This window comes from Leuresthes tenuis, unplaced genomic scaffold (assembly GCF_036924035.1).
Source record: "Leuresthes tenuis unplaced genomic scaffold, fLeuTen1.0.hap1 SCAF_3, whole genome shotgun sequence".
Classification (NCBI taxonomy): domain Eukaryota; kingdom Metazoa; phylum Chordata; class Actinopteri; order Atheriniformes; family Atherinopsidae; genus Leuresthes; species Leuresthes tenuis.
In genome coordinates this window covers 16,954,750-16,976,776 of record NW_027325357.1, presented here as the reverse complement: position 1 = coordinate 16,976,776, position 22,027 = coordinate 16,954,750, and the positions used below count along the sequence as shown (strand labels likewise).

At 40.0% G+C, this 22,027-nt stretch overlaps 2 protein-coding genes across 3 annotated transcripts; both read left to right on the top strand.

Moving 5' to 3' along the window:
• The first annotated feature begins 1,393 nt into the window (after positions 1-1,393).
• On the top strand, positions 1,394-8,084 carry nbl1 (NBL1, DAN family BMP antagonist). Of its 2 annotated transcripts, none has more exons than XM_072382176.1 (4): positions 1,394-1,858; positions 4,260-4,440; positions 6,257-6,368; positions 7,468-8,084. In XM_072382176.1, exons 1-4 carry the CDS (start codon positions 1,846-1,848, stop codon positions 7,750-7,752), a joined length of 591 nt encoding a protein of 196 aa, XP_072238277.1. In that variant the 5' UTR covers positions 1,394-1,845; the 3' UTR covers positions 7,753-8,084. The 2 variants fall into 2 exon arrangements, with proteins under 2 accessions (XP_072238277.1, XP_072238278.1); XM_072382177.1 differs by lacking the exon at positions 1,394-1,858 and adding an exon at positions 2,035-2,242.
• Positions 8,085-11,931: 3,847 nt separating this feature from the next.
• Positions 11,932-21,552, top strand: LOC140304160 (transmembrane protein 88-like). Its single transcript, XM_072383150.1, has 3 exons — positions 11,932-12,117; positions 12,918-13,212; positions 19,653-21,552. The coding sequence occupies exons 2-3, from the start codon at positions 12,919-12,921 to the stop codon at positions 19,878-19,880; spliced, it is 522 nt and encodes a 173-aa protein (XP_072239251.1). The 5' UTR covers positions 11,932-12,117; position 12,918; the 3' UTR covers positions 19,881-21,552.
• The last annotated feature ends 475 nt before the right edge of the window (positions 21,553-22,027 follow it).

Below are 22,027 nucleotides of genomic sequence, written 5' to 3'. Positions count from 1 at the left end.
CAATTATGTGGCATATGCTTTACCTTTCATTTTGTGCTACGCCGTAATTTTATTATAGCCCGTGCTCTACCAGAGCCCTTTTATATCAGTTCTACTTACTTTAGATTACATCTGAACCATAATGACGAAATAAGCCATGTTGCTTCAGTTCAGTTTAGTACTTATGAAACAGTTTGCCTTGGCACCACATTTTACAACTTAATTGTGAAGGCAGATCTTTAACCCGAGTAACAGTGGTGATGGTAGATTGGTCCTCATTTTAGTTAAGCTTTTCAAGCAGAGAATAGACCCCCTGTGTTATAAACAATGACATGCAAGGGTACTTTTTTGTGTTTAGTGTAGTTCCCACATATCCTAGACTACACCGCTGCCTGTGACTGTTATTATAGTTAATATCATTATTAGTACTTAATTAGATTATTGTTACGGTTTTGTTCTCAGTCAAGGTGAAACCATTTGGTGAGGCAGGTATTATCTAAACTCTAAGTTTGTAAAGTATCATTTGGTAGCTTTCAGTCTCATGTAATTGTTGAATAAATAGTAAAATACTTTCCCACAAAATGTACTGAATGTGGAAATATAGATTAGCAAAAAAAAGGTCTTTAATGTAAGCAGTACTTAGGCAAATGTAGTCTATACCACATGTTACAGTTGCTTATGTGGCTTTTATTTTTTATTTTTGCTTCTCAAGTGAGCCTTTCACTGTGGAACTCATAATGAAGTCGGTCCTAGCATTCGAGTTTGTATGTTTTCCATTTTCCTTGAGAATCCACATACTTTTTTCAGCAGAGAATGCTGCTGCATGCTGCTGTCAGTATTTTTGTCTCAGAAAAGACGAGAACATTTATCACTATAGCAGACTTGGCCATCCGATTCAAAAGCCCAAAAGGTGGGCTTGTGATTTCCTGTAGTCTCGTTTAAATAGAATTTGAAGGAGGTTCACTCAGGTCAGCCAAACCAGGGAGCATAATGCCTCTCAGCAACACACATGCTCGTGAGTCTCAGTGGTTTCACTCCAGACCTCAAATAAATCAATTTGTCATGAGCTTCTGTTTATTAACCAGCTATTCAAGTCATTTCAACATCCCAAAGTTGTTCTTAATGTGACTGTTGAGTAAAAAGTGGGTTTGAGAAGTAAGGGAACATAACACAGATTCACATCTGCTTTCCAGTTGTGCATCATTATTAGACTTTGTTGTTAATGTTTAAATTGTAAAATCTAACAGCATGTGTTATCAAAGCAATACCAGATGTGTGCGGATGACTGTAAACATGCCCTGTGTGTTTAATCTTGTTATATTTGCATCTTTCTATAGTAAATATGATCGCTCCTCTATGGGGAAACATTTGAAAGCTTTCCAGCAGTTTCCCTCCCTCCCCGTTTCGTTTCGCTCAGAAATGGCACAGCGGGGCGCCTGTCTGAGGGCTCAACCGCGCCTAACCCTTGCATGAGAGTTTTACAACAAAAGACAACAACTTGGAAAGTGTTTTTCAGTGAGGTTGCAGGGGAATTTAACACTGCACGGGAGGAGAACAAAGGGGAGGGACGGTCTGCGCTGATGGACTCTGAGATGAGATAGTGTTCTACCCTATCTCCCCATCCTTCCCCCGCGGACGAACGGACGGTGCTCTCTCTTTTCCGGATGATGTAACTGTTTTCTGACAGGCTGAACTCGGATTATCTGTGCTACCCGCGACGTGCGCACATTTCACTTGAATTCCAAACTCACAGGGATACCCTGCGCCGACCCGCATCCTCTGTTTTGTGGAGCCCTTGTCCAGGTTTCGGTGACGCGGCTCGGCTCAGCGGGACGTCGCACAGAGCTCAACTGACTGTTCCCGGCGATGATGAGCGGTGGTAAGTGCCTCAACTAACCCGCGACCTCTGCTGGGTCTAGTTACCCAGAAAGTACTCAGTTACTCGGAAAAGTACCACCATTATTGCTACGCTTCTTTGCGCGTCACTCACCAGCACATTGGACTACACTGCCATTCGTATAGTTAGCTTGGAAATGTTACACTTGTTGACAGTCACGGTCGCTGCTGCCAAACTACGCGAACGCTTACTCGATTAATTATTTGACGCAGAAAAAATCCTGTAAAGTACATTCACTCAACTGAGATAGCGAGTGTTACTGTGTTATTAATGGAGAAGGCAAAAAGGAAGGAGGAACAATTTTTGGCGTCTTGTTAGCCTTTTCTCTTGGACGTTTATACGGATTTATATGTTTACGGCATTGAGGTAAGACACTAATTTAAATGACGTGCTTTATTTATAAGCCCGAGGAAATGCACTTATGTTTATAATCCTGTTGCCTGTATTTGATACAGTAAATATTAAGTTGTTAAGCACTTTACCGACCGAGCTCACTGGGAGCAAATCCAGGACTTTAGTGGCTCTGGTTTTAGCTCATAACTTTACAAAAAAATCAAAATCGCACGAAGAAGAGGACGGAAAAGTCTTGAAAATGTAACCGCAAAGGGGTCAAATTATCAATAACAATTCTGATGCTGAACCTCATATCATCCACATTTGGATGAAAGTGGCTGCCACATGTGAATGTGTAATGAAAAAGAAGAAAATAGGACGCAAAAGGAAGAGGAACCGTATGGGAGATGCTAAAGGACCATAACTATTAGCAAAATTAAACATTAACACAAACATCCACAAAGCTTCATGGGGAGAGAAAAAGTTCTTCTTGTGATGTCCACAGTCAGGCACAAAAACAGTCTGAGTCCAGCACGGTCCCAAATAAACACAGAAAGCCTACTAATGGATGCAAACGTCTAAAATTAGGCAGAAAGTGATCAAATTTGGGCCAAAATTGGAACACAGAGACAAACATCCACAAGATACTCATTTAGACTCACAAAACAACAACAAATCATATCTATAGTTTGTGGTTTTGTGCAGAGGGAGAGAAAGTAGTCGGGTCTGAAATGTAAGCAAGTAGTAAAACTGAAATGTAGAAGTGCACATAAAAGTTATGCATTAACCCAAGGAACAATACAATAGCATCACAAATAAAAGTCTGCATGATACACCACAATTCAGAACAGCGTATATATCATTGGATTATAATTAATGACACATTTATGTCTTTACTTTAATAAAACTAGTAACATATCACCTACTTTAGTAAATATATGTATATGCTGTGTAGCATGTCAAATTCCTTGGGGATCAACAGAGTTTTGTAGTCAATAATATTACACGATTTGTATGAATATTTTGAATTATTCAACTAATAAATGCAGAGTTCCTGAAAAAAAGTTTAGACACGTACATTTATTTTGAATGAGGAGGTTTCCCCAAACTAACTGGTACTGCAGTTTGGCAAAAAGTACTTAATATTTGTAGATGATTAAAAAGGCAGATAAGTGAAATACTTAGTAAAGTACTAGTAATTCAAAATTGCACGTGAGTACAGTATTTGTATGAAGGCACTTAATTACTGTCCCTGACTGGTTTTGTGTCTCTTTCAGTCAGGTTATCTCTGTAAGATTATCAGGGAAAGAGCCTGTTGTTTCATACTCCATCCATGGCAACAAGTTACCAGTTTTCTGCCTCATCTTTGTCTCCATCTTTAAGTTACACGTGAAGAAACACTGTTAACTGACAAAATTATTCACATATGTGAACAAAATCCAAGCCTGAACTCTTGAGGTTTGAGCAGTACTTCCCCTCCTCACAACACCATGTCCTCCTTTATGTCTTAAATATGCACACATTGTCATTTAAAATAATGGTGTTAAATCTTCCTAAACAGTGTCGGTAAGGGGCAAATGGACGCTCTGCAAAGCGTGTGAAACTGTGAATGTGGGTGACCACCGGACACTTTTTATAAGCAGCAGGAGAAAAGGGTTTTGTAGGTTGTAAATGACGTTACTGGTTGAGGCATTTTTAAAGAAGTATGTGAAACAAAACAGAGGACAGCCACGGTGTAATAGTCAGAAGGTATGCAGACATTTGCACCCGTCCCTCATCCGTTTAACCCAAAATAATCCTGTTCTCACTGAACAATGCTTAAAAAGCTGTCTCTCAATCATTCGAACGGCCATCCCTGACAGCTGGGCAAGATCTGATGCACAAGGACCGGTTTCAAGCTGGTAATCACCAGGAAGTTGTCAATCCGCAACACTGGGGATATGTAAAGTTCAAATTTCACGTTCATAATCTGACCAGAGGAAATCACATGACATTTCTTTCAAACAAAGTTAACAGAGCGCTAACACGCTGTGGTCTTCTGCTCCTTTAGGTGCAGTCATGTGGCAGAGGATTCAGATTTGCTGCGCACTGTTTGCACTGCATTCAGCGGCACCGCCTGCACACATCAACCGCCTGGCGCTGTTCCCTGACAAGAGCGCCTGGTGTGAAGCCAAGAACATCACACAGATAGTTGGGCACACGGGATGTCAGCCTCGCTCTATTCAAAACAGGTCAGGATGAAGGCCCTCTCTGTCTCTGTCTGACAATCTCTCTGTGCAGCTGGAAAAAAAAAAAAAAAACTGATACAGAAATGTCAAGCTATCAATAAATTTCATTCTCTGATTCTTCCCTCATCCACTTTGTAGTACATGTTGGGGTTGGTACTAACTAAACTTCTTTCTACAGCAGAAGGCACCGTAGAACTTTTGTATCTTACACAGCAATTAGCTAATGGCACATTCTCTTAATCTTAAGCACTGCAACAATCTCCCTCCAAAAAAAATGACTACCACTATTACTACTACTATACCAAAACCCAGACATTTATGAATAGTCATAAATGATCATAAAGCAGATGTTTACTCTGGCTGTTGATTTCCATTAGGACTGTTGGTTTTACTTCAGTGTTGGACATCCATTCGAATGTGGGAAACTTTGAACTCTATAATCAAAAATCAGTCTGTTAAAGGCTTCAGACCACAGAGTGTTCCTCCTTTAAAGGAAATGTGTCTTGGGATCCAGCAGAGGGCGCTCTAATGTCAGCTTGACCTAATATTTGCCCTGGTGATCTCTCACTGAAATAAGTTAATGTTATCATTGCTAGGTTGCTACGAAAATGGAGGAAACTAGCAGCAAAGCTGTTCCAAGAGGAAAATCACTAGAATAAATCATCTGAGAAGTGCTCTGGACTTTACATTATACATGCCATAGTAACAAATACAGACGAGTCAGTAAGTAATTTCTGTACAAAACAGCTATCTTACTTTATGACACCAAATCTGTGGCCACGCTAAACATAAGTAAGTCTTTTTTAGAAAAAGTAACGTTTTTAATTTCCATACATACCAATTTTAAAGTCATGGTGACCTTATGATTGGAAACTGTTCAAATATCCAATGAAATCATAACTAGGATAAGGCTGGGGAGATTCAGGTTTAATTTTTGCCAACTAATCCCAAGAAAAGACCAACTCTATGCTACTCTGTACTATTTTCTGGCAGTCAGCCAGAAAGTCGGGCATTTTTAAGAAGAAGTCTATGCCAGCAATTATTTGGAGAAAGCTGGACTACAAGTTACGTATTTTATATGTATTTGTATTATTACCTTGTTGGGCTTTTTTAACTCTACTCCCCATGTTCATCTGAAGAGAGAATAGAGGGTTTCCCACCTCAACTTTTTTTTTTGACCATTTTTCTCACTTCTTCTCACTTAAAGGCTTCCGTGTGCAATGTGATGGAGAAATATAATATGTGTAATGTATAAATATGTTTGTCAGAGAGCAGTTTTTACAGAGTTATGGAGCATGTTTACCGGTATCATAGCGCAGCATGAAACCTAAATGAGACTTTAAAAAAAATCTTTTTGATTATAGAGTTCAAAAATACCATGTGTCCCACATATTAAAAAACTACCAAATCTGACATTTTTATCATCAAATAAAATGTCAAATTTTATTTGGCTCTGATGTTTGGGTTTTCATCAGAAAGAAAGAAAAAAAAAAGAAGAAAATAATGATTTAGATGGTGAAAAAGTTCAAAGTAAAGCCGTTTACGCGGATCGGTTCAGTGGTTATCAGGGGAAAGACGAGCTTTTCGTTTCCTATTACAGGTTGGCAGATGTTTCACCAGCATTTGTGAACAACGAGTCTCCATTTTGCGACTGTGCTTTTGGCCGGAGTTTGTGAATCAGTTCAGATTTCAGGCTTTCTTTTTCCCTGCAGCTCTTGCTTCCACAGACATGAGCCCTCCGGTCATGCAGCCTAATCAAGTACATTGTGTCCGTATCCAGGCCCATTTGAAACCATGCACTCTCTCCTCCTTGTTGCAGAGCTTGTCTGGGCCAATGTTTCAGTTACAGCGTCCCCAACACATTCCCACAGTCGACCGAGTCTCTGGTGCACTGTGACTCCTGCATGCCTGCCCAGACACAGTGGGAAGTGGTAAGAGTTATTGCACATTAGCTCATGTAGCACGCACACACCAACACTTACTTGTCAAACTAGGACACAAACCACAAGTTTCACACATGAAAGAAGGCGAGGATTTGCTGCCTACTACCAAAACAAAAAGCCGAAGAAACTAAGCAGAAGAAGTGAAATGGAAGCCTGCATTTGATATCTTTTTTTTAAAGTTCATTGTCTCTTTTAGCCAGAGAGGAATTCACTCTTGTGAAAACAAAGGCTTTGTGGTGAGGTTATGTAGTTTGGAGAGCTGCCAGGTAGACAAGGCGGGTGGGACCACAGGTGAGGTCACCTCATGTTTCAGTGGAAAATATTGTATCTCTTAGAGCCGATAGCTGTTGCCAGATCTTTGATTCATTTTCTCGCTTTTTCTGTTGCACAAGAATGGCAGAAGAAAGTGGATTTACACCCCGACTTTACTCTTAATGATCTGAAAATGGATGTTTATGTCTGTGGTTATGATTGTTGTTTCAGGGCTTTAAACAAAATTCCGTTTGAACTAAAGCAAAGACGGCTCTCACGAAAGAGGATACTGCTCCCTGCTGCTTTGGCTCTTGATAGATTTGCTGAATGACCATTTTCAGTGGAAAATGGAAACAGTGAGGGGAATTTGTGAGGTCTGGAAAGCGGGCTGAGTTTTTGTAACATCAAGGTTTATTGGGGGGGGGGTTGTCTATTTTCTGTTAATTTTTTATTAAGGGTTTTCCCAGTGTGTCTGTGTTCCGTTGAATGACAAGCATTCACGACACAAACCGTTTAGAATGAAAATACAGCACTAACAAAGCAAAAGGGTAGCACTTGGGACTGAAAATCTGCTGGTAAGGGGGAGATCAAACACACATTTAGCTATTCACATGTGGCACTGTGTACTTATTGTAATAAGCAGCTAAAGATCTCATGAAATGTACCAACACGGCTGAGAGATGGTAATGATTAAAAAGTGAGTAAACAAACATAGAAATACAGCTAAAATGAACATGAAACGTATCAATGATAGATAAAGAATATGAACAGAGTAATCCACTCTGAGCATATTCATTAGTATCTACATGCTTTACGTCTTTGTGTGTCTGCTCAGGTGACTCTGGATTGTCCGGGCAGTGAAGAGTCTCCACGGGTGGATAAGTTGGTGGAGAGGATCTTCCACTGCAGCTGCCAGTCATGCAGTAAGGAAGGTGCCCAGGAGGGGGCAGTGATGCAGCTGTATCCAGCAGACAACACCCTGGATTCAGCCCCGTCTTTATCTGACACCCTCAGCGGAGTTCAATCCCGCCCTTTGCCTCACACAGATGCACACTCTAACAAGCATGTCCTGCTGCACACAGACCATCACACGCTACCGCACACATCAGACGGAGGGTAGGACCGTCACCTGTCTGTCCATACTTAGTAACTTAGCTCATCCCTGCCGCCCTCTCTGCTCTCCTCCACACTGCATCTTCTGTACGAGTCTGTAGTATTGTTAAAGCACTTTGAAGATATGGCTTCACTTTGCATTAAAAGCTTTTTTCTGAAGGCACACACACACACACACACACACACATGCACACACACACACACACTTGTTTATGCACTCTTGTTTGCTAATCATCACATGCATTATGTGTGCGTTTGTGCTTCCAGACATGACTGTAGCCTGTGAACAAACTGTAGGCTTTTAATCTGCTTTGAATGCAATAAATTCAATTGTTGTGATCGTCGTCTCTTAGGTTGTATTCACACAGTCAAATGAAAGGAAAGTTCAGGGAAAGTTGGTTTGTGTGTTGTCTCAAAGCCCTAACCACAGTTTCCCTTCCAAAACAAAGCCGTGGCTGTGTTGTTTGGCACCTGGTCTTGATCTGTTTGATCAACAGAACTCCAGCCATGGGCAGACGTGTAGCAGATAATTGTCCTGCTTAGCGGAGCCCAGAAGAGCTGCTCGATGGCAAGGGACCCTGCTGTTTGCTGCTGCATTGGTCCGAGTCTGCGCTCTCTCTGTAACAAAGCTAAATGAGGTGTTTTTACTCAGATTATATGACATGTCTACTTATTTGTGGCTATTTTTCAAACAATGCATTAGTGAAAGGAAGGTTTTGATTTTTTTTTATCAAAGCCCCCCATGTGATAACTTTACATTAACACACTTTTGCACATTTATTTGTCAAACTTTATGTATTATAGAATATTGTGCTGTTGAGCACATAAGTCAATCAGTCAATTTAAAATGTTTTTTTAACCTGAAACCTTAAAACGGAAAAAGTAAGATTAGTCTTTCTCAGAGGGGGAATATGTGTGCAGAATCATTAGGCAGCTGCGCTATTAAAGAACAATTTATTATGTTTATTCTATATTTTTGGAGTAAGTGAAAAAATAAGCAACAACACAAAAAGGCCAACACTTTTTGGGATTTTAGAATCAGGGAAAGAAGGAGGCTACATCATTATTCCGCCATCTTTGAAACCTTTACAAGCTACCCGAACGACCTGCGTGATGGAGCATCGTCCTGCATAACAATCATGGCCTTGAATTCTCTGTCGCCTTTCCGTGCAACTGCTTGAATAATGGGACTTTCAGCTGCTGGCAGGAGGTTTTTCACAGCCAAACGTCAAACCAACAAGGTCCATAGCTCATCGTTATTGGTGGCAGCCAATACCAGTACCGCTCCAGCATGCTGTGGCCTGATTTGATGCAGTTCCCATTCGTGATCCAACCACAGGCCCATCAACCTGCTGCATCGAGAGTTCCTCTCAGCTCCCCGGTCCATAAAAGGCCTTGGTACTTCTGTCTTTATGTGATTTGTTGCTTCATTTTATTGCTTTAACATGTTTATATTAATTCAGTTGCATTTGTGCAGATTTACAGTATTTTGTAGACTGAAATAACACTATAAGTTGATAATTGATTGGCAATTTTGATCAAAATAGAGCCAAAGTCTACGTTTAACAACATAACTACAAACAAAGAGTCAAATTTTTTCTTTTTTGGAATAAATTGCTTACTGATATAATTTCATTTCATTCAGTTGAAGCTAATATCAAGCAGGTTTCTAACACAGTTACTGTCTTTACAGTGCACACAGCCGAGCTATAATGACAACTAATCTCAAGTGATAACAGTGATGATAGACTATTCTGTAGACTATTCTTACTTTTTGTTGAAATGGTTGATTTTATTTAGATTTATCATTAGACAAATCAATAGATAGATAGAGAGAGAGATATGGTTTCCTTTAAAATGACCCATAGTTGGTGTGCTACTTGCCGCTGGATGAAGATGAATTACCATGGCAACCGGGAAGTTGCTCCATTAATGGATGGTTAGTGGCCTAATGCATGGCTTGAGGCAGAGAGTAATGGAGTCATAGACAGACACAAAGCTTCACAGTCTTAAATGAGTCAAAAAGAACAGGTGTGCCACTTTAAGCCAAATTAGTTTCACACAAAACAAGGTCTTCAGTTTAAACAAAAAAAAAAATCACTCAACAAAGAAAGGCGATGGACATTACTGAAGAACAGTGTTCCAGTTACTGGTAAAAAGTAATGTCCGTCTATGTTACATGCTGGTGAAAAGCTTCCCATCCAGTCCAGCAGGTGTCAGCAGATGGTGGAGTCTTCAGTCTGAGGAGGTAAATATTTACGGCACAGCTCTTAGCTCACTTACAATATCTTGCAAAAAATGATCTACATCATCTCTCTTTCACTTCGTCGGACAGTCCCTCGTCCCTGTCTCCACCCCCAGGCAAATTCTTTTCTCACAGCTCTGTCTCCATATCCTCCCATCTTTGTCTCTTGTTCTGTGTAATTGAATTTGATCAACAAAAGGTTGACTGTCTGTCTGAGCAGGAAAACAAATCGATCATCCTCTTATCTCTATAGCCACGCAGCTGACAATGTTTCCAGGCTGGTGATGGATAGAGTATGGAAGTAGACACTATCCAGGACATTTCTGAACACATCACAGCTCACTGTGATATTTGAGCTCAATTATTAGTTTCCCCTACAAGTGAGGGCTGTTCTGCTCACAGACTCAACAGGCCTCATTACTTACATGCAACATGTTGCAAGACTTCATTTTGTCCTTATGATAAACATTTTCTGAGCTACTTTAGGTTTATCTGGGCAGTTTGGTGTTTATTTTTCAGTCTGTGGGGTCATACAGCCAAGTCCATTTCACAGCACAGGATTCTTAGATTTATGTGTTCCATGAATTGGCATTATGTTTGCCCTTTATGAATTAAGTTACACTGATCTAAATTTTCTGTGACAATATCTGATTAAGACAAAACAAGCAAAACCTCAGGAAAGGCATATTGATCGGACAGATAAAGAAATATACAGGTCCAGGCTGTGAGGATCCAAGAGCAACACGTATACATTTTCTTGCAAAGGAGCAGATTGTCAGGGAATAGTCAGGCCCATTACAGAGTCGACTGTATGAAAAAAGAATTTTTTAAAAATTAAATTTAAAAACGAAAAAGAAGCCTGTAAATTAAAGTTCATTGTCTCTTTTAGCCAGAAGGGAATTCACTCTTGTGAAAACAAATGCTTTGTGGTGAGGTTATGTAGATCGGAGAGCTGCCAGGAAGACAAGAGACCGCAGGTGAGGGCCCCTCGACTATATGCATTCGCACAAACTACGAAAGATTTGTAACCAACAAAATGGAGTGCTATAACACAACGTAAGCTTTGTGAAAGGATATAGTTTGGCCCAAACTATTTTCTAAACCCAGCAAAGAAAACGTAGTGCATAAACAGTGAATAAGAAACAAGGGTGATAACAAGGAAGTGAAAAAAAGAGGTTGTTTCATCATGAACTCAAATTTGTGTTCTGTGGTTTAAAGCACTGTGAGCACTGCTACCATCTACCACCTCCACTCCTTCTCTGTATGAGGACTCAGTGACTTGTTCAGGAACAGCTTTATTAAAGCTGTTTGCTGTAATTGCCCTTGTTACAGGCTGTGAACAAGCAGCCTGTATGATCGTTTGGACTGGAGGGCTTGTTGGCATGAAAACTAATGACACACTGTTTTAGAAATATGAGCGGTCTAAGTTCTGATAAACCCTCCATGTGAAGCCCACATCAACATGACTGTGCTTGAATGTGGTGTCGACTGTCAGAGTGTTTGTGAGAATATGATGGCACAGTTAGATTCAGTTCAGTGTGTATTCCACTGACAACAGGTAGGAGTTATCAAAGCTGCAGTAAACGTTTGTGAATCATTCATCACTCTTCAGCCCCGCTTATAAAGCAGCTGTTGAATTACAGGAGCTCCAACGTCAGGAGATGAGTGACAAGAAGATAAATCCTTAAACTTTAAAGCCTTTACAGAGATCTTTGTGTTGCCTAAATCAGACTCTGTGGTCCCAACGATTCCAATGTTGTTGTTTAGTTTTTTTTTTATATTAGAAGTTTTGTGAAGAGACGAAATGTCTTCTGCTCAAATCTTAATCGAAATACTTTAATGAGGAAGACTTTAAAAAACTGTCCTACCACCGTGTGTGTGTGCGCGTTCTCAAAGCGCGCGGCCCATGCCACTCGCTCGCTCCCGCAGATGCGCGGAGGATCCAGAGAGACGGCAGCATCATTTCATCCGCGCAGGGTTTAAGTCACAGGTGCCCGTCTCCGCTGCAGTTCCTTAAACTGCACTTTAAGTGTTTGTTTACTTAACACAGAGACTAAAACTGCGCGTCGATCAGCGGGAGAAAAATCCAACAAACACAGGGATTAACCGGATTTGTTGTTCCTCGAGGTAGGCGACCAAAATTATTTACATGCATGAGGTTGTCACACGATTTAACAGTTTTCTATATAAAGGGGTAAAAAAATTCTATCTATAATAAAAAAATTATGAAAAGAATATAAATATATATATAAAATAATGATATATTAACACAGGCTTCATTTGGCCATTTCAGCCACAAAAGGTCATGATGTCTGTCTTAAAACGCACTGAACCGAGGAGCAGAACATACTGCTTCCCAGTAGGTTTGTTTCTGCAGCTCAGCAGCAGCTTCTTCAGGTTTCTGACTCACTCACTTCCAAACAGCATGTAGATGAGGCTTTATGGACAAGCCCTGATTAAAGCGATCAACCAGAGGAGTTAGAAAGGCAGCCAGGAAGAGTGTCACCTGTGTGTGTGTGATGGTAGAATCACTCCAAGCTAATATACATTGTATAATAAGTTTGGCTGCATGAATGGAGTGAAGAGCTCCATCTGCCACTCGTTGATTTTAATATGCAGCATGCAGACAAATATTATACAGCTGACGCAAACAGTCTGGAGAGGAACTCAATACTTGAAAAAAAATGTTTTAATTGCTTGGCATCGACAGCAGAGTGGGAGCAAACTAAGAAATTGACTTATAAAACATGCAAATATTTGCTGTCAATATAAATTTTCTAACAATATGTACAACTTTTAAAGGCACAGGGATACTTTCAAGACTCCAAAGTAGCTTTTTTTTTTTTTTAACTGTTCAACCTCTTAACATTCAATTAGGTACATTATTAAGACTTCAAAGAGCTGCTCTTCATGCCTTTGTCTCTCAGAATGTGTGGTGTGGACGTGGACCTGGATGATGGAGGCTCAGCTGAGGAGGAGAAAGAGGAGGAGTTCTGGATTGGGGACGGAGTCAAGATGTTGCCCCCTCCAATGGCTCATAGCGAGGGCAGCGCGTGGGGCAGCCGCAGGGGCAGGTGTGGCTGCGTGGCCTGCGGAGCAGCTGTCATCCTCTGGAACCTGTGTGTCATTGCGGCTTGCACTCTGCTGCTGGCTGTGGTCTTTTCTGTGGTGCTGCTGCCTGCAGTGCTGCTCCTGTATGTCGGTTTTCTCTGCCACTCCAGGGTGAGTTGTCTGCAGCTGTGTGGTCTCAGCTTAACCGACGTTATTCTGCTGTTTATTCTATGCTCCAGAATTCGAAGTTTTAAAGGAGCTAGTCTTGCCTGTTCATCATTGTTCAGAGAGTACTGGGCAGAGTTCATTAAAATGACATGATTCAAGTGTATTAGATTATTAAATTATTACATTTCTGATTGCGGAGTTCTCTACTAAGATATGGAATATTTTACAATTCATATATGAACATTCTCAGTCTTTTATTTAATGCATTTGTTTTCCCTCCTGTAATTTTGTAATAAATACAACTACGAAGAAGTCTGAGAGCAAAATCTGGATTCTGTAAACAACTACTATCATACTAAACACACATTTCTGTAGAAATGTCAACACAATCGTGTTTTATTGGACACCACCTAACATATAATGTAGCTTCATCCGATTCTCTGCAGTTTCACTGCTTTAGGCATTCATCACAAGAGTTAATGCTTTTTACATGCCGATCATCACAAAAACAAAATGGGAAATACAGAAATGTTTTCCCGTATTAAGCACTGGCTGCTGAACATAGTGAATTTATTGGCTAATGACACTAATGTTTGACTTTTGGATTTGTTTGGATTTGGTGGAGACTATTAGGAGCTAAATAGATTATAGATATCATATACTTGAGTAAATATCAGCACTAACTTAATCAAAATAGCTATGATTAAAGATTATTCATTTTTAGATGATTCAATAAGTACCTGTTTGATATTTGATAATGTTACGGTTTAATCTTTTAAACGGGTTAAACACACAGGAGTGTTCAAAATTGATTAGCTCTATTTTTCAATAGTTAACACCGCAGGATGGTTTGCTGTCTTTTTTGCCAGAGCAACGTTGAACATAATGGATGAATGTGACATGAAGTGAAACAATATATGTTATTCAAACAAGAAACGTACGGCTCCAAAAGAGATGCGCCAATCTAAGGAATCATTTATGCTGAAATGATTGCCAAACAAAGTATAACAGCATCTGAAATAACCAGCATTTATTACATTGTGCAGCATTCAAAATCACACAGGTCAACAGGATGTGGATCTAAGCTTACACCAGCTCTGGCTTACACATGACATTTTTTTCTAGGAGTCCACACATCAGAGTCTTCTTTCCAGAGCTCTTCCCTTTTTTCAGTTGTTCCCACTTAGGAGAGAAAACATAAGCTCTTAGTACTTCCAGTTGAAAAAGGAGCTGGTGCTACTCCTGTCGCTCGTTAACAGGTAACCTATAAAATGTAGAGAAATAAACCTTATGAACCATGAAAATGGACAAGTAGTCGTCTTTGCTGTGCCTGCCCATCCTCAGCTGTACTCACACGCACCAATCAACCATAACCTTGTGACCACTTGTCTAATTATCTCTCATTGTGCAATAACTGCTTTTGTTTTTGTGGTCACTAATGTCTCCTACTCATAGAGCAAAACTTCTGTTTTTCTTGAATTCTCTGTACATATTTCTTGATTTAGTTTCTTCCTATTCAAATATTAAATTTTTTTCATAGCTATTTTTTCATATTTACTTCATTGCAAATCTTATTTATCTATACTTATTTCTCATTTTCATTTTCATGTTCTTTCCCTCTACTGCTGCAACAGTGCAAATTTCCCCTCTGAGGGACTAATATACTGTTACTCTATTCTAGTCTAATATTAAGTAGGTCCTCCTTAGAAGTCTGACCAGTCAGGATGTGGAGGAAGAACATATAAAGATGATTGAGGTGGGGTCCTTGTGGAATATGCTTCCTTTCCTCAGATCCCATCAGACCCCATCAGACTAGAATCTGGGGAGTTTGAAGGGCAGCTGAACATCTCAGACTCTTTGTTTTTTTGAGCCCTTTCTTAGCAGTTTTAGGTGGGTTGTTAGGTGTTAAAGTATTATATAAAGTGTAAAATATTACCAGATGAGCAGTGATGCTCACGTTACCTGGCAGTGATTTTAATGATGAAGCTGTTTGCTTTAAGTCAGACAGAAACACAGACATCTACAATAAAGAAATAAACGCCCTCTTGTGGGAGAGAACAGTGGCGAATGTTTTATAAAGCTCACACGTTGCAAGTTTGCTGGAAGCCTTCTTTGATGATGCACTCAGATGAAATGCTCCAAGAATCCTTCATGGACCCATGCTCTCAGCTCCCAACTCTTTAAAACCATTCTTATTCCCAGGCTGTAAAATATATGTGATCTTGTTTGTGGGGAATTTCTGACAGAGAACTATAAACTTCCTTGAAAGACAATATCTTGTGTATCTTGTTATGCTCTAGATCGGAATTGGAAACCTCTCAGATCCATCTGTGCACCTTTTAGCTCAAATTTGATGTGGTATTTTACAGTGGACAGCACAAACATCTGCATCAATAAATATCACAGTGAGATGTCAACACTCATTACCTGCTTATTGATCAATTCACCAAGATGGCTGTAGTTTGGATTTGTGATGTTGCCATGTCTCCTGAAGATTTCCACAAAATAAAATCTTTTGGGAGTTGACGTCAGCATCGCATTTTCCCTTTCATTCAAAAGTTTATGCACTCTTAAATTTGATTTTATGAATTCAGTATGCAGTAACTGTAACACATAAAAGTTTGTGCACTCTGATGATGTAAAGTGTCAAAGCCTCATTCAATAATTGAGCTTTCATCGATGTGATCGGGCTCGTGGACAGTTTGCTAGCTTGACAACTTCTCTGACTCTTTTTGGCAACATTGAACAACCAAGTGCTCGTCTGAACCATTTAGGTCATGATTTTTAGGATTATAAGAATAAGAAATTGTTCACTGTCACCTCTGTCTAAGAGCAACCAAGGAAGCCAAGACATGACATAGAAAAGGAAAAAAACCTTGAGTTAAAACTACATGTCTGCTGGGCAGAGAAGTAAAGCATAACACCTTTATGATTGCAGGACAGAATAGTGTAGCTGAACACAAGAGCTGCTGTATTGTTCTACTGTGCAGTGTAGATACACAGCAACCCAATCTCCCTTAAAAATTACTGCACTGGAGGACAGCACAAAAATGGCATATTTGCTATGTTTTTGTGACTCTTTTCTCTTTATAAATAGAGAGATGTAGATTACATGTTGCAACATGATGACATAGGTGTTTGACTCCTCGCTATGTGAATACGTAGAAGTTTAACACTGCCGAGTTGGCCACAAGCACTTAAAAGGGGAAGGAGGTGTGGTCGGAGTAGTTGGTCCACCAACCGTTTCCACACAATTGTTTTCCACTATGTGGGCTTTGAGGGTTCCCTTTATTTGATGTCATTAATGAACTACTAAAACCGCTGGTGAAATTTTGCCATCTAACCATGGATTGTGACACTGCTTCACATTTTCTGGCAAGACCGAGTCGTCCACAAACATGGAAGAGAGATGACATTGATGAGTCATCGGAGGGAAACTTGCCTGTTACTTCATCACAAAAGTCAAATAGCTTGTTGTCTATAATTACCATAAGTATGTTTGGAGAGAAAAAGGTGCAGCATTTGATGAAAAGGTCATCTACTGACAGGCAGAGATTGCAGCCTGTCAGTAGATAAGCTACTTGCTAGATGGGGCTCTTGCAAGTTATTGGAGGAACTAACACTAAGTGAGGTAGAGACGCAAGTTGGTGTGTTTTACTCTGGTTGCTTAAATAGCAATGATGCATGTTCTGTTTAAGACTGTCATAGCATGAAATGAGATTCTGTAATCCTTCATGTCTTATCCAAAGATGTTAGACTGCAGAAGTCGATTTAGCTTATCTGTAGACATTGCTGTGTCCCAATTAGCTGCCGGATTTGCCACTAAACCTATGATGATGACTGACTTTATTCCAGCTATTCAGCTAGATGACCAGGTGAATATTGGAGGGCAAGTTGGTAAGTTAATTTTTCCTAATGTGGGGGGCTGCAAACCTTATCAGAATTCTGCCAAAAGTCAGAGCGGTTAGTGACAAACTAGGTCGACCCCTACTGCTTCCACAGGAATTAAGAAAGTTCATAGCAGCCAGGTGCTGATGATCAAAAGCATTTAACTGATCATCATCAAGTGTGAGCATGTCTATAAAAGCAGAGGTTTTGGCCGTTTGCTGGTCTGGAGCATTAAGGTGTGTGTCAACACGATGCTAGCACAACTTAGCTTTGCAAAGTTTCATCTGAACAGATGAGACCAAAGTGGAGATGTTTGGTCTCGATGCACAACACCTCATTTGGAAAAAACCAAACACAGCATATCAATGCAAACACATCATTGTAGCTGTTAAACACATGATGGAAGGGGTATAAGTTGGGCTTGTTTAGCAGCCACGTGACCTGGAGACTTTGCAGTCACTGAGCCGACCATGAACGCCTCCGTATACCAAAGTGTACTTGAGTGAAATGTGAGGCCAACAGCTAAAGAAAAAAACTGACACTGAATCATGCCACAGGACAACGATCCCAAAACACAGCAGCAAATCTACAACAGAATGACTGAAAAAGAAAAGAATCAAAGTGTTGCAATTCCACAGACAAAGGCCAGACCCAAACCTGATTATTGTGCTGTGGTGGGACCTCAAGAGAGTTGTGGATAGATAAATGCTGCAAACCTCAGGGAACTGAAGCAACACTGCAAAGAGAAGTGGGCCAAGATTCCTTCACATTGATGTGAACGACTGATAATGTCATACAGAGATTAAGTTGTTGCTGCTAAAGGTTGTTCTAAAAGCTGGTGAATCACGGGATGTGTTTACTTTTCCAAATACTGCCTCTGCATTTAAGCTTTACTTTTGTTGAATTAATTATTGTCACAGTATTATATGTCAGGGGTTATTGTTCATCTGAGGCAGTATTTACCTCAGACATTCTTTGTGTCCTGATACAAAAACCTTTCAAGTGAAACAGGGTGTACTTGCTTATTCACATAAACGTATGTCTTACTAAAGACCAATATGACAAACAGATTCGTAAACTTCTAAGAACACAGAAAAGTAACAATAAAAGTATGCCCCTCCAAAGAAGGGCTCATTTAAAGATCCTCTAGCTTCAGCACTTGTGTTCAATTGTGTTCATCGCCAAAATCAAAAGCACATTTGCCCTGAGCTGCCCAACAATAGAAGTATGTTCACAAATCATTTATGGGGAGGAATCTGCTCAGAGGAGGAATCTCCTGCCTGCTCTGTCTTGTTGAACTTAACTGGAAGGCAAGTAAGCCCATGTTGTTTGCGTAGAATGGGAGGATTATCTGTCATTATAGTTGGAAGAGGAACTTGAAGGCTCTGATGAGGGATGTAAACAGTCAGCCTCGAGGGAAAGTCTTTTTGGCAGAACATGTTATACCTTTGTACATGAAAGCCTCTTCTGAAAGGAGACTTATTATTTGTGATTATTTTGAACACACCATGACTAAACATGAACGTTCGCGCTAAAAGGCTTGTCTTTTCTTGTAATCAGCATATTAGAAGGGTGTGGCTGGCTCTGTGTTAGTCACATGTGGTGCAGAAAGATCCTGTTGTCATGACAAATCATCTGGGGGATCTACATTTCTGTCCTAATCTAACATCTTAAAAGAATCAGCTCCTGCCTTTGACACAGTTGTTATCAAAGACCCTAGTTGTCACAGTTACGAGCGATTTGATTTCTGAGAGAAATCTCCTGTACGACGGATTAAAAATATGCTAAGCATGTGCATGTAACAATACCATAATCACGATTAGGGCAGACAGCTTTGTCAGTACAAAGCAAACAGTTACACTGTCACTCAAAAGTCTCTCTAACATGATGACAGCCTGCACGTGGAGAAATGGACTCTGAGCATATAAGTCTGCCTGATTCGGCTCCAACACCAGCTGTGCACAGACAGCGCGATGAGGAGGAAAATGTACTCAGCGAAAGCACACTGTGCACTTCAAAGTAGCCGACTGTGTGTTACACAGTACTGTTGCTTTGGTCCATTTGCAGGAGGTGAGGTTGGTTTTGAAATAGATTACAATAGGAAACTGTTGACCAGAAGGGCCTCTGAAATCATTGTGAGGGTGTCTGAAAGTTTGATGGAGAGATTATGTTCATTAGTGTTAAATTTGATTATGTTCGGGCGTTGAAACAATATCAATTTGTACTTGGCCCCTTTCTCCTCCATCATTCCTTAATTTCTTGTCTTATTTGCTTTTTCACTGGCCCTCTTGTGTTCACCTCTTCCCTCTGCTCACCTTTCACAGATGAATGGTATCTCAGGGGTTTACTGATAGCTCTGAGCCAGTTTTATCTAAGGAAATAACTCTGTGACACCTCCCTTTTGCAGCCTGAGCACACATCTGCCTTCAAATATTGAATCACACTCCCTGAATAGCAAACTCATCTTTTTGCTTTTGACAGATGTGAAGTTGAAGACAAACTGTCCCTCATGACCTCTCTCTACTTATACTCTCCCCCTGTGTTTGCCCTTGTAGGTTCTTGATGCCCCATCTGCCATCTGTCGTTACCTTGACGACAACAGCTGCTCCGCCCTCATCATCCTGGGCTTTGTGATGATGTCGCCGCTCGTGGTTGTAGCCGCGGCATTGTTCTGTGGGCTGGTCCGAAGGTTTCGGCTCCTGCTTTTCATTCAGCCCATCACCCGTGCCTGGTACCGAGGGAGGCTGCTGGACTGGGCGGGCAGCATCCACGATTGGGTCTGATCCACACAGAGGAGGAAGAAGAGGTGCTGACGGTCCATGTGACATGTGAAGAGTAGGGATGTACCAGACGTATCTGTGAACTCAACCAGAATGATGCAGAGGGTGGACAAAACAATTAAAAATATCCTTTTTTTTTTATTTAAAACAATTAAATCCAAGAAAGAGTTGTTCACACTGAGCTAATGTAGGTTTTCAGCTTTTTAGAAATGTTCTAATTTTCTCTGTAGCTGCACTCACCTACATAATCACTCTAATCATTTAAAAGCAGCTCAGTCTCAAAAAGAAACCTAAAAAAATAAGGTAATAGAAAACTATGGATTCATGGCATCCTGCATAATTTTCCACATACCCTGTTTCCACAGCGCATCTGTTTCATGTGTTTTTGTTGGACAGTTTAGCCAGTTATGCAGAAAGAGAATATTTTGATGTGATATATTATTACAGGGTCAGTTGTAATGCAAGCCTAAATGTTTTCCTTACCTGACACGCCTCATCTTTAACACCTACAGCTACATAACCGTAAACAAACCTTTAGTTTGTAATGTATAATGAAAAATGAATGAAAGCACAGGGGAGCAGCAATTAAAAGCAAAGAAAAATAAAGTTTACTGAAGGTATTTGAAGGCACCACTAGTCAGGATCGGACCCCCTTCAATATCCAAATGTGGTCTTGTTTGACTATCGAATGTGACACGGTCAAAACATTACGATTTTACAGAATCCTCAGACAGTGCATTACTCTATAGGTGTTTTTCTAAGTTTATCAGCAAGAAAAGATTACATTTACCTGATTAGATTTGCCATGAGACTGGGTTGTTTAAAGTGATTCCTTCTTTTCAATCAGTAATTCCTGTGATTTCTGAAATAAGAGCAGCATATAAAAGAAAAACATTTTTTTCTTGTATTGTGCAGAGGGTACCTGAAGTTACTGAAGAAGACACTGACTGTAAAGGTATGTTAAGTTAAGCTCCTGAGCTCAGTTTCGTCATTTTGGAACACAGTTGTATTGCTCTTTTGATGTTCTAAATGTCAAAATATCAGTTCAAGACCAATTTCCTTGGTGATGTTATGCTGAATTGCATATTGAAGGTTTTTGGCATAGTTTTGTCTACCCCCTGCACCTGTTGGGTCATTCTGTGATTTGTTTAGGTAAAAACTAAGACTGCACTTAAGTTAATGGAAGCAGTTTTCACAGAAAAACATAATTTCCCATAAAAACATTGTATAAGATATTCTGCAGTCATTTTATTTGAGGGGCCATTAATACACACGAGGACAATCAAGGAGGAAAAGAATAATCTGCTTGGAGGGTTTAGAGTTTTCTGAGACAATGAAGTTGTTCATCAACTCAAAGAATTGCCACTTTCTTTTGAAGACACATCAGAAAATGACTCATGACAACTAATTTGATCTGCTTTTGTATGTCTTGTGATTTTGTGTTGCATTTTTCTAACTGTGGTTATGTTATGAATGTACTCAGATATGTGAAATTATGTGAGCTTTATATTGGAGGTCTTGTAGAATGTCATTACAAGTGACTGCTTTTAATTATTCACACACACACACACATATATATGTGTACGTATTTGTATATATAAACTGGCATATGGTTCAGATCTACAAAACTGAAAAATGTCCATTAGAATATGAATAAAGAACAATATATGATAAAAAGGAGCACACAATTCTTTTGTGTTGTCTTTCTTTGAGTTGTATAGTGAATGCAATGGTGACACCATGGATTGGTTTGTTTAAAAGACATTGCATTCCTGATTGTTCTGACGCTTTTGTGTGTACATACTCTGCAATTTAAGCTTCAAGTTGATATTTTTAAACTCACACTGCAGGATCAGCGTCCCAAATCATATCTCAATTCATTTTTATTCCTCGCAAGAGGAGGTGTATGAGCATGCAATCACTTACACACTATCAGTACATTTAAAGAATATTTGACCTCCAGTGGTTGTGGGAGCAACAGTGTTGTAAAAGAATGTGTTTCAGCCCTAACTGCTATCCTTTTCTAACCCTAACCAAGTGATTAAGTGATGGCCTGTAGCCAACTAGGAAATTACAAAGATTCTTTGTAACGTCTTCTGTTTACACTTAACCATGGCAACCTGTAAGATGGCGTCCATGAAGGTAACGGT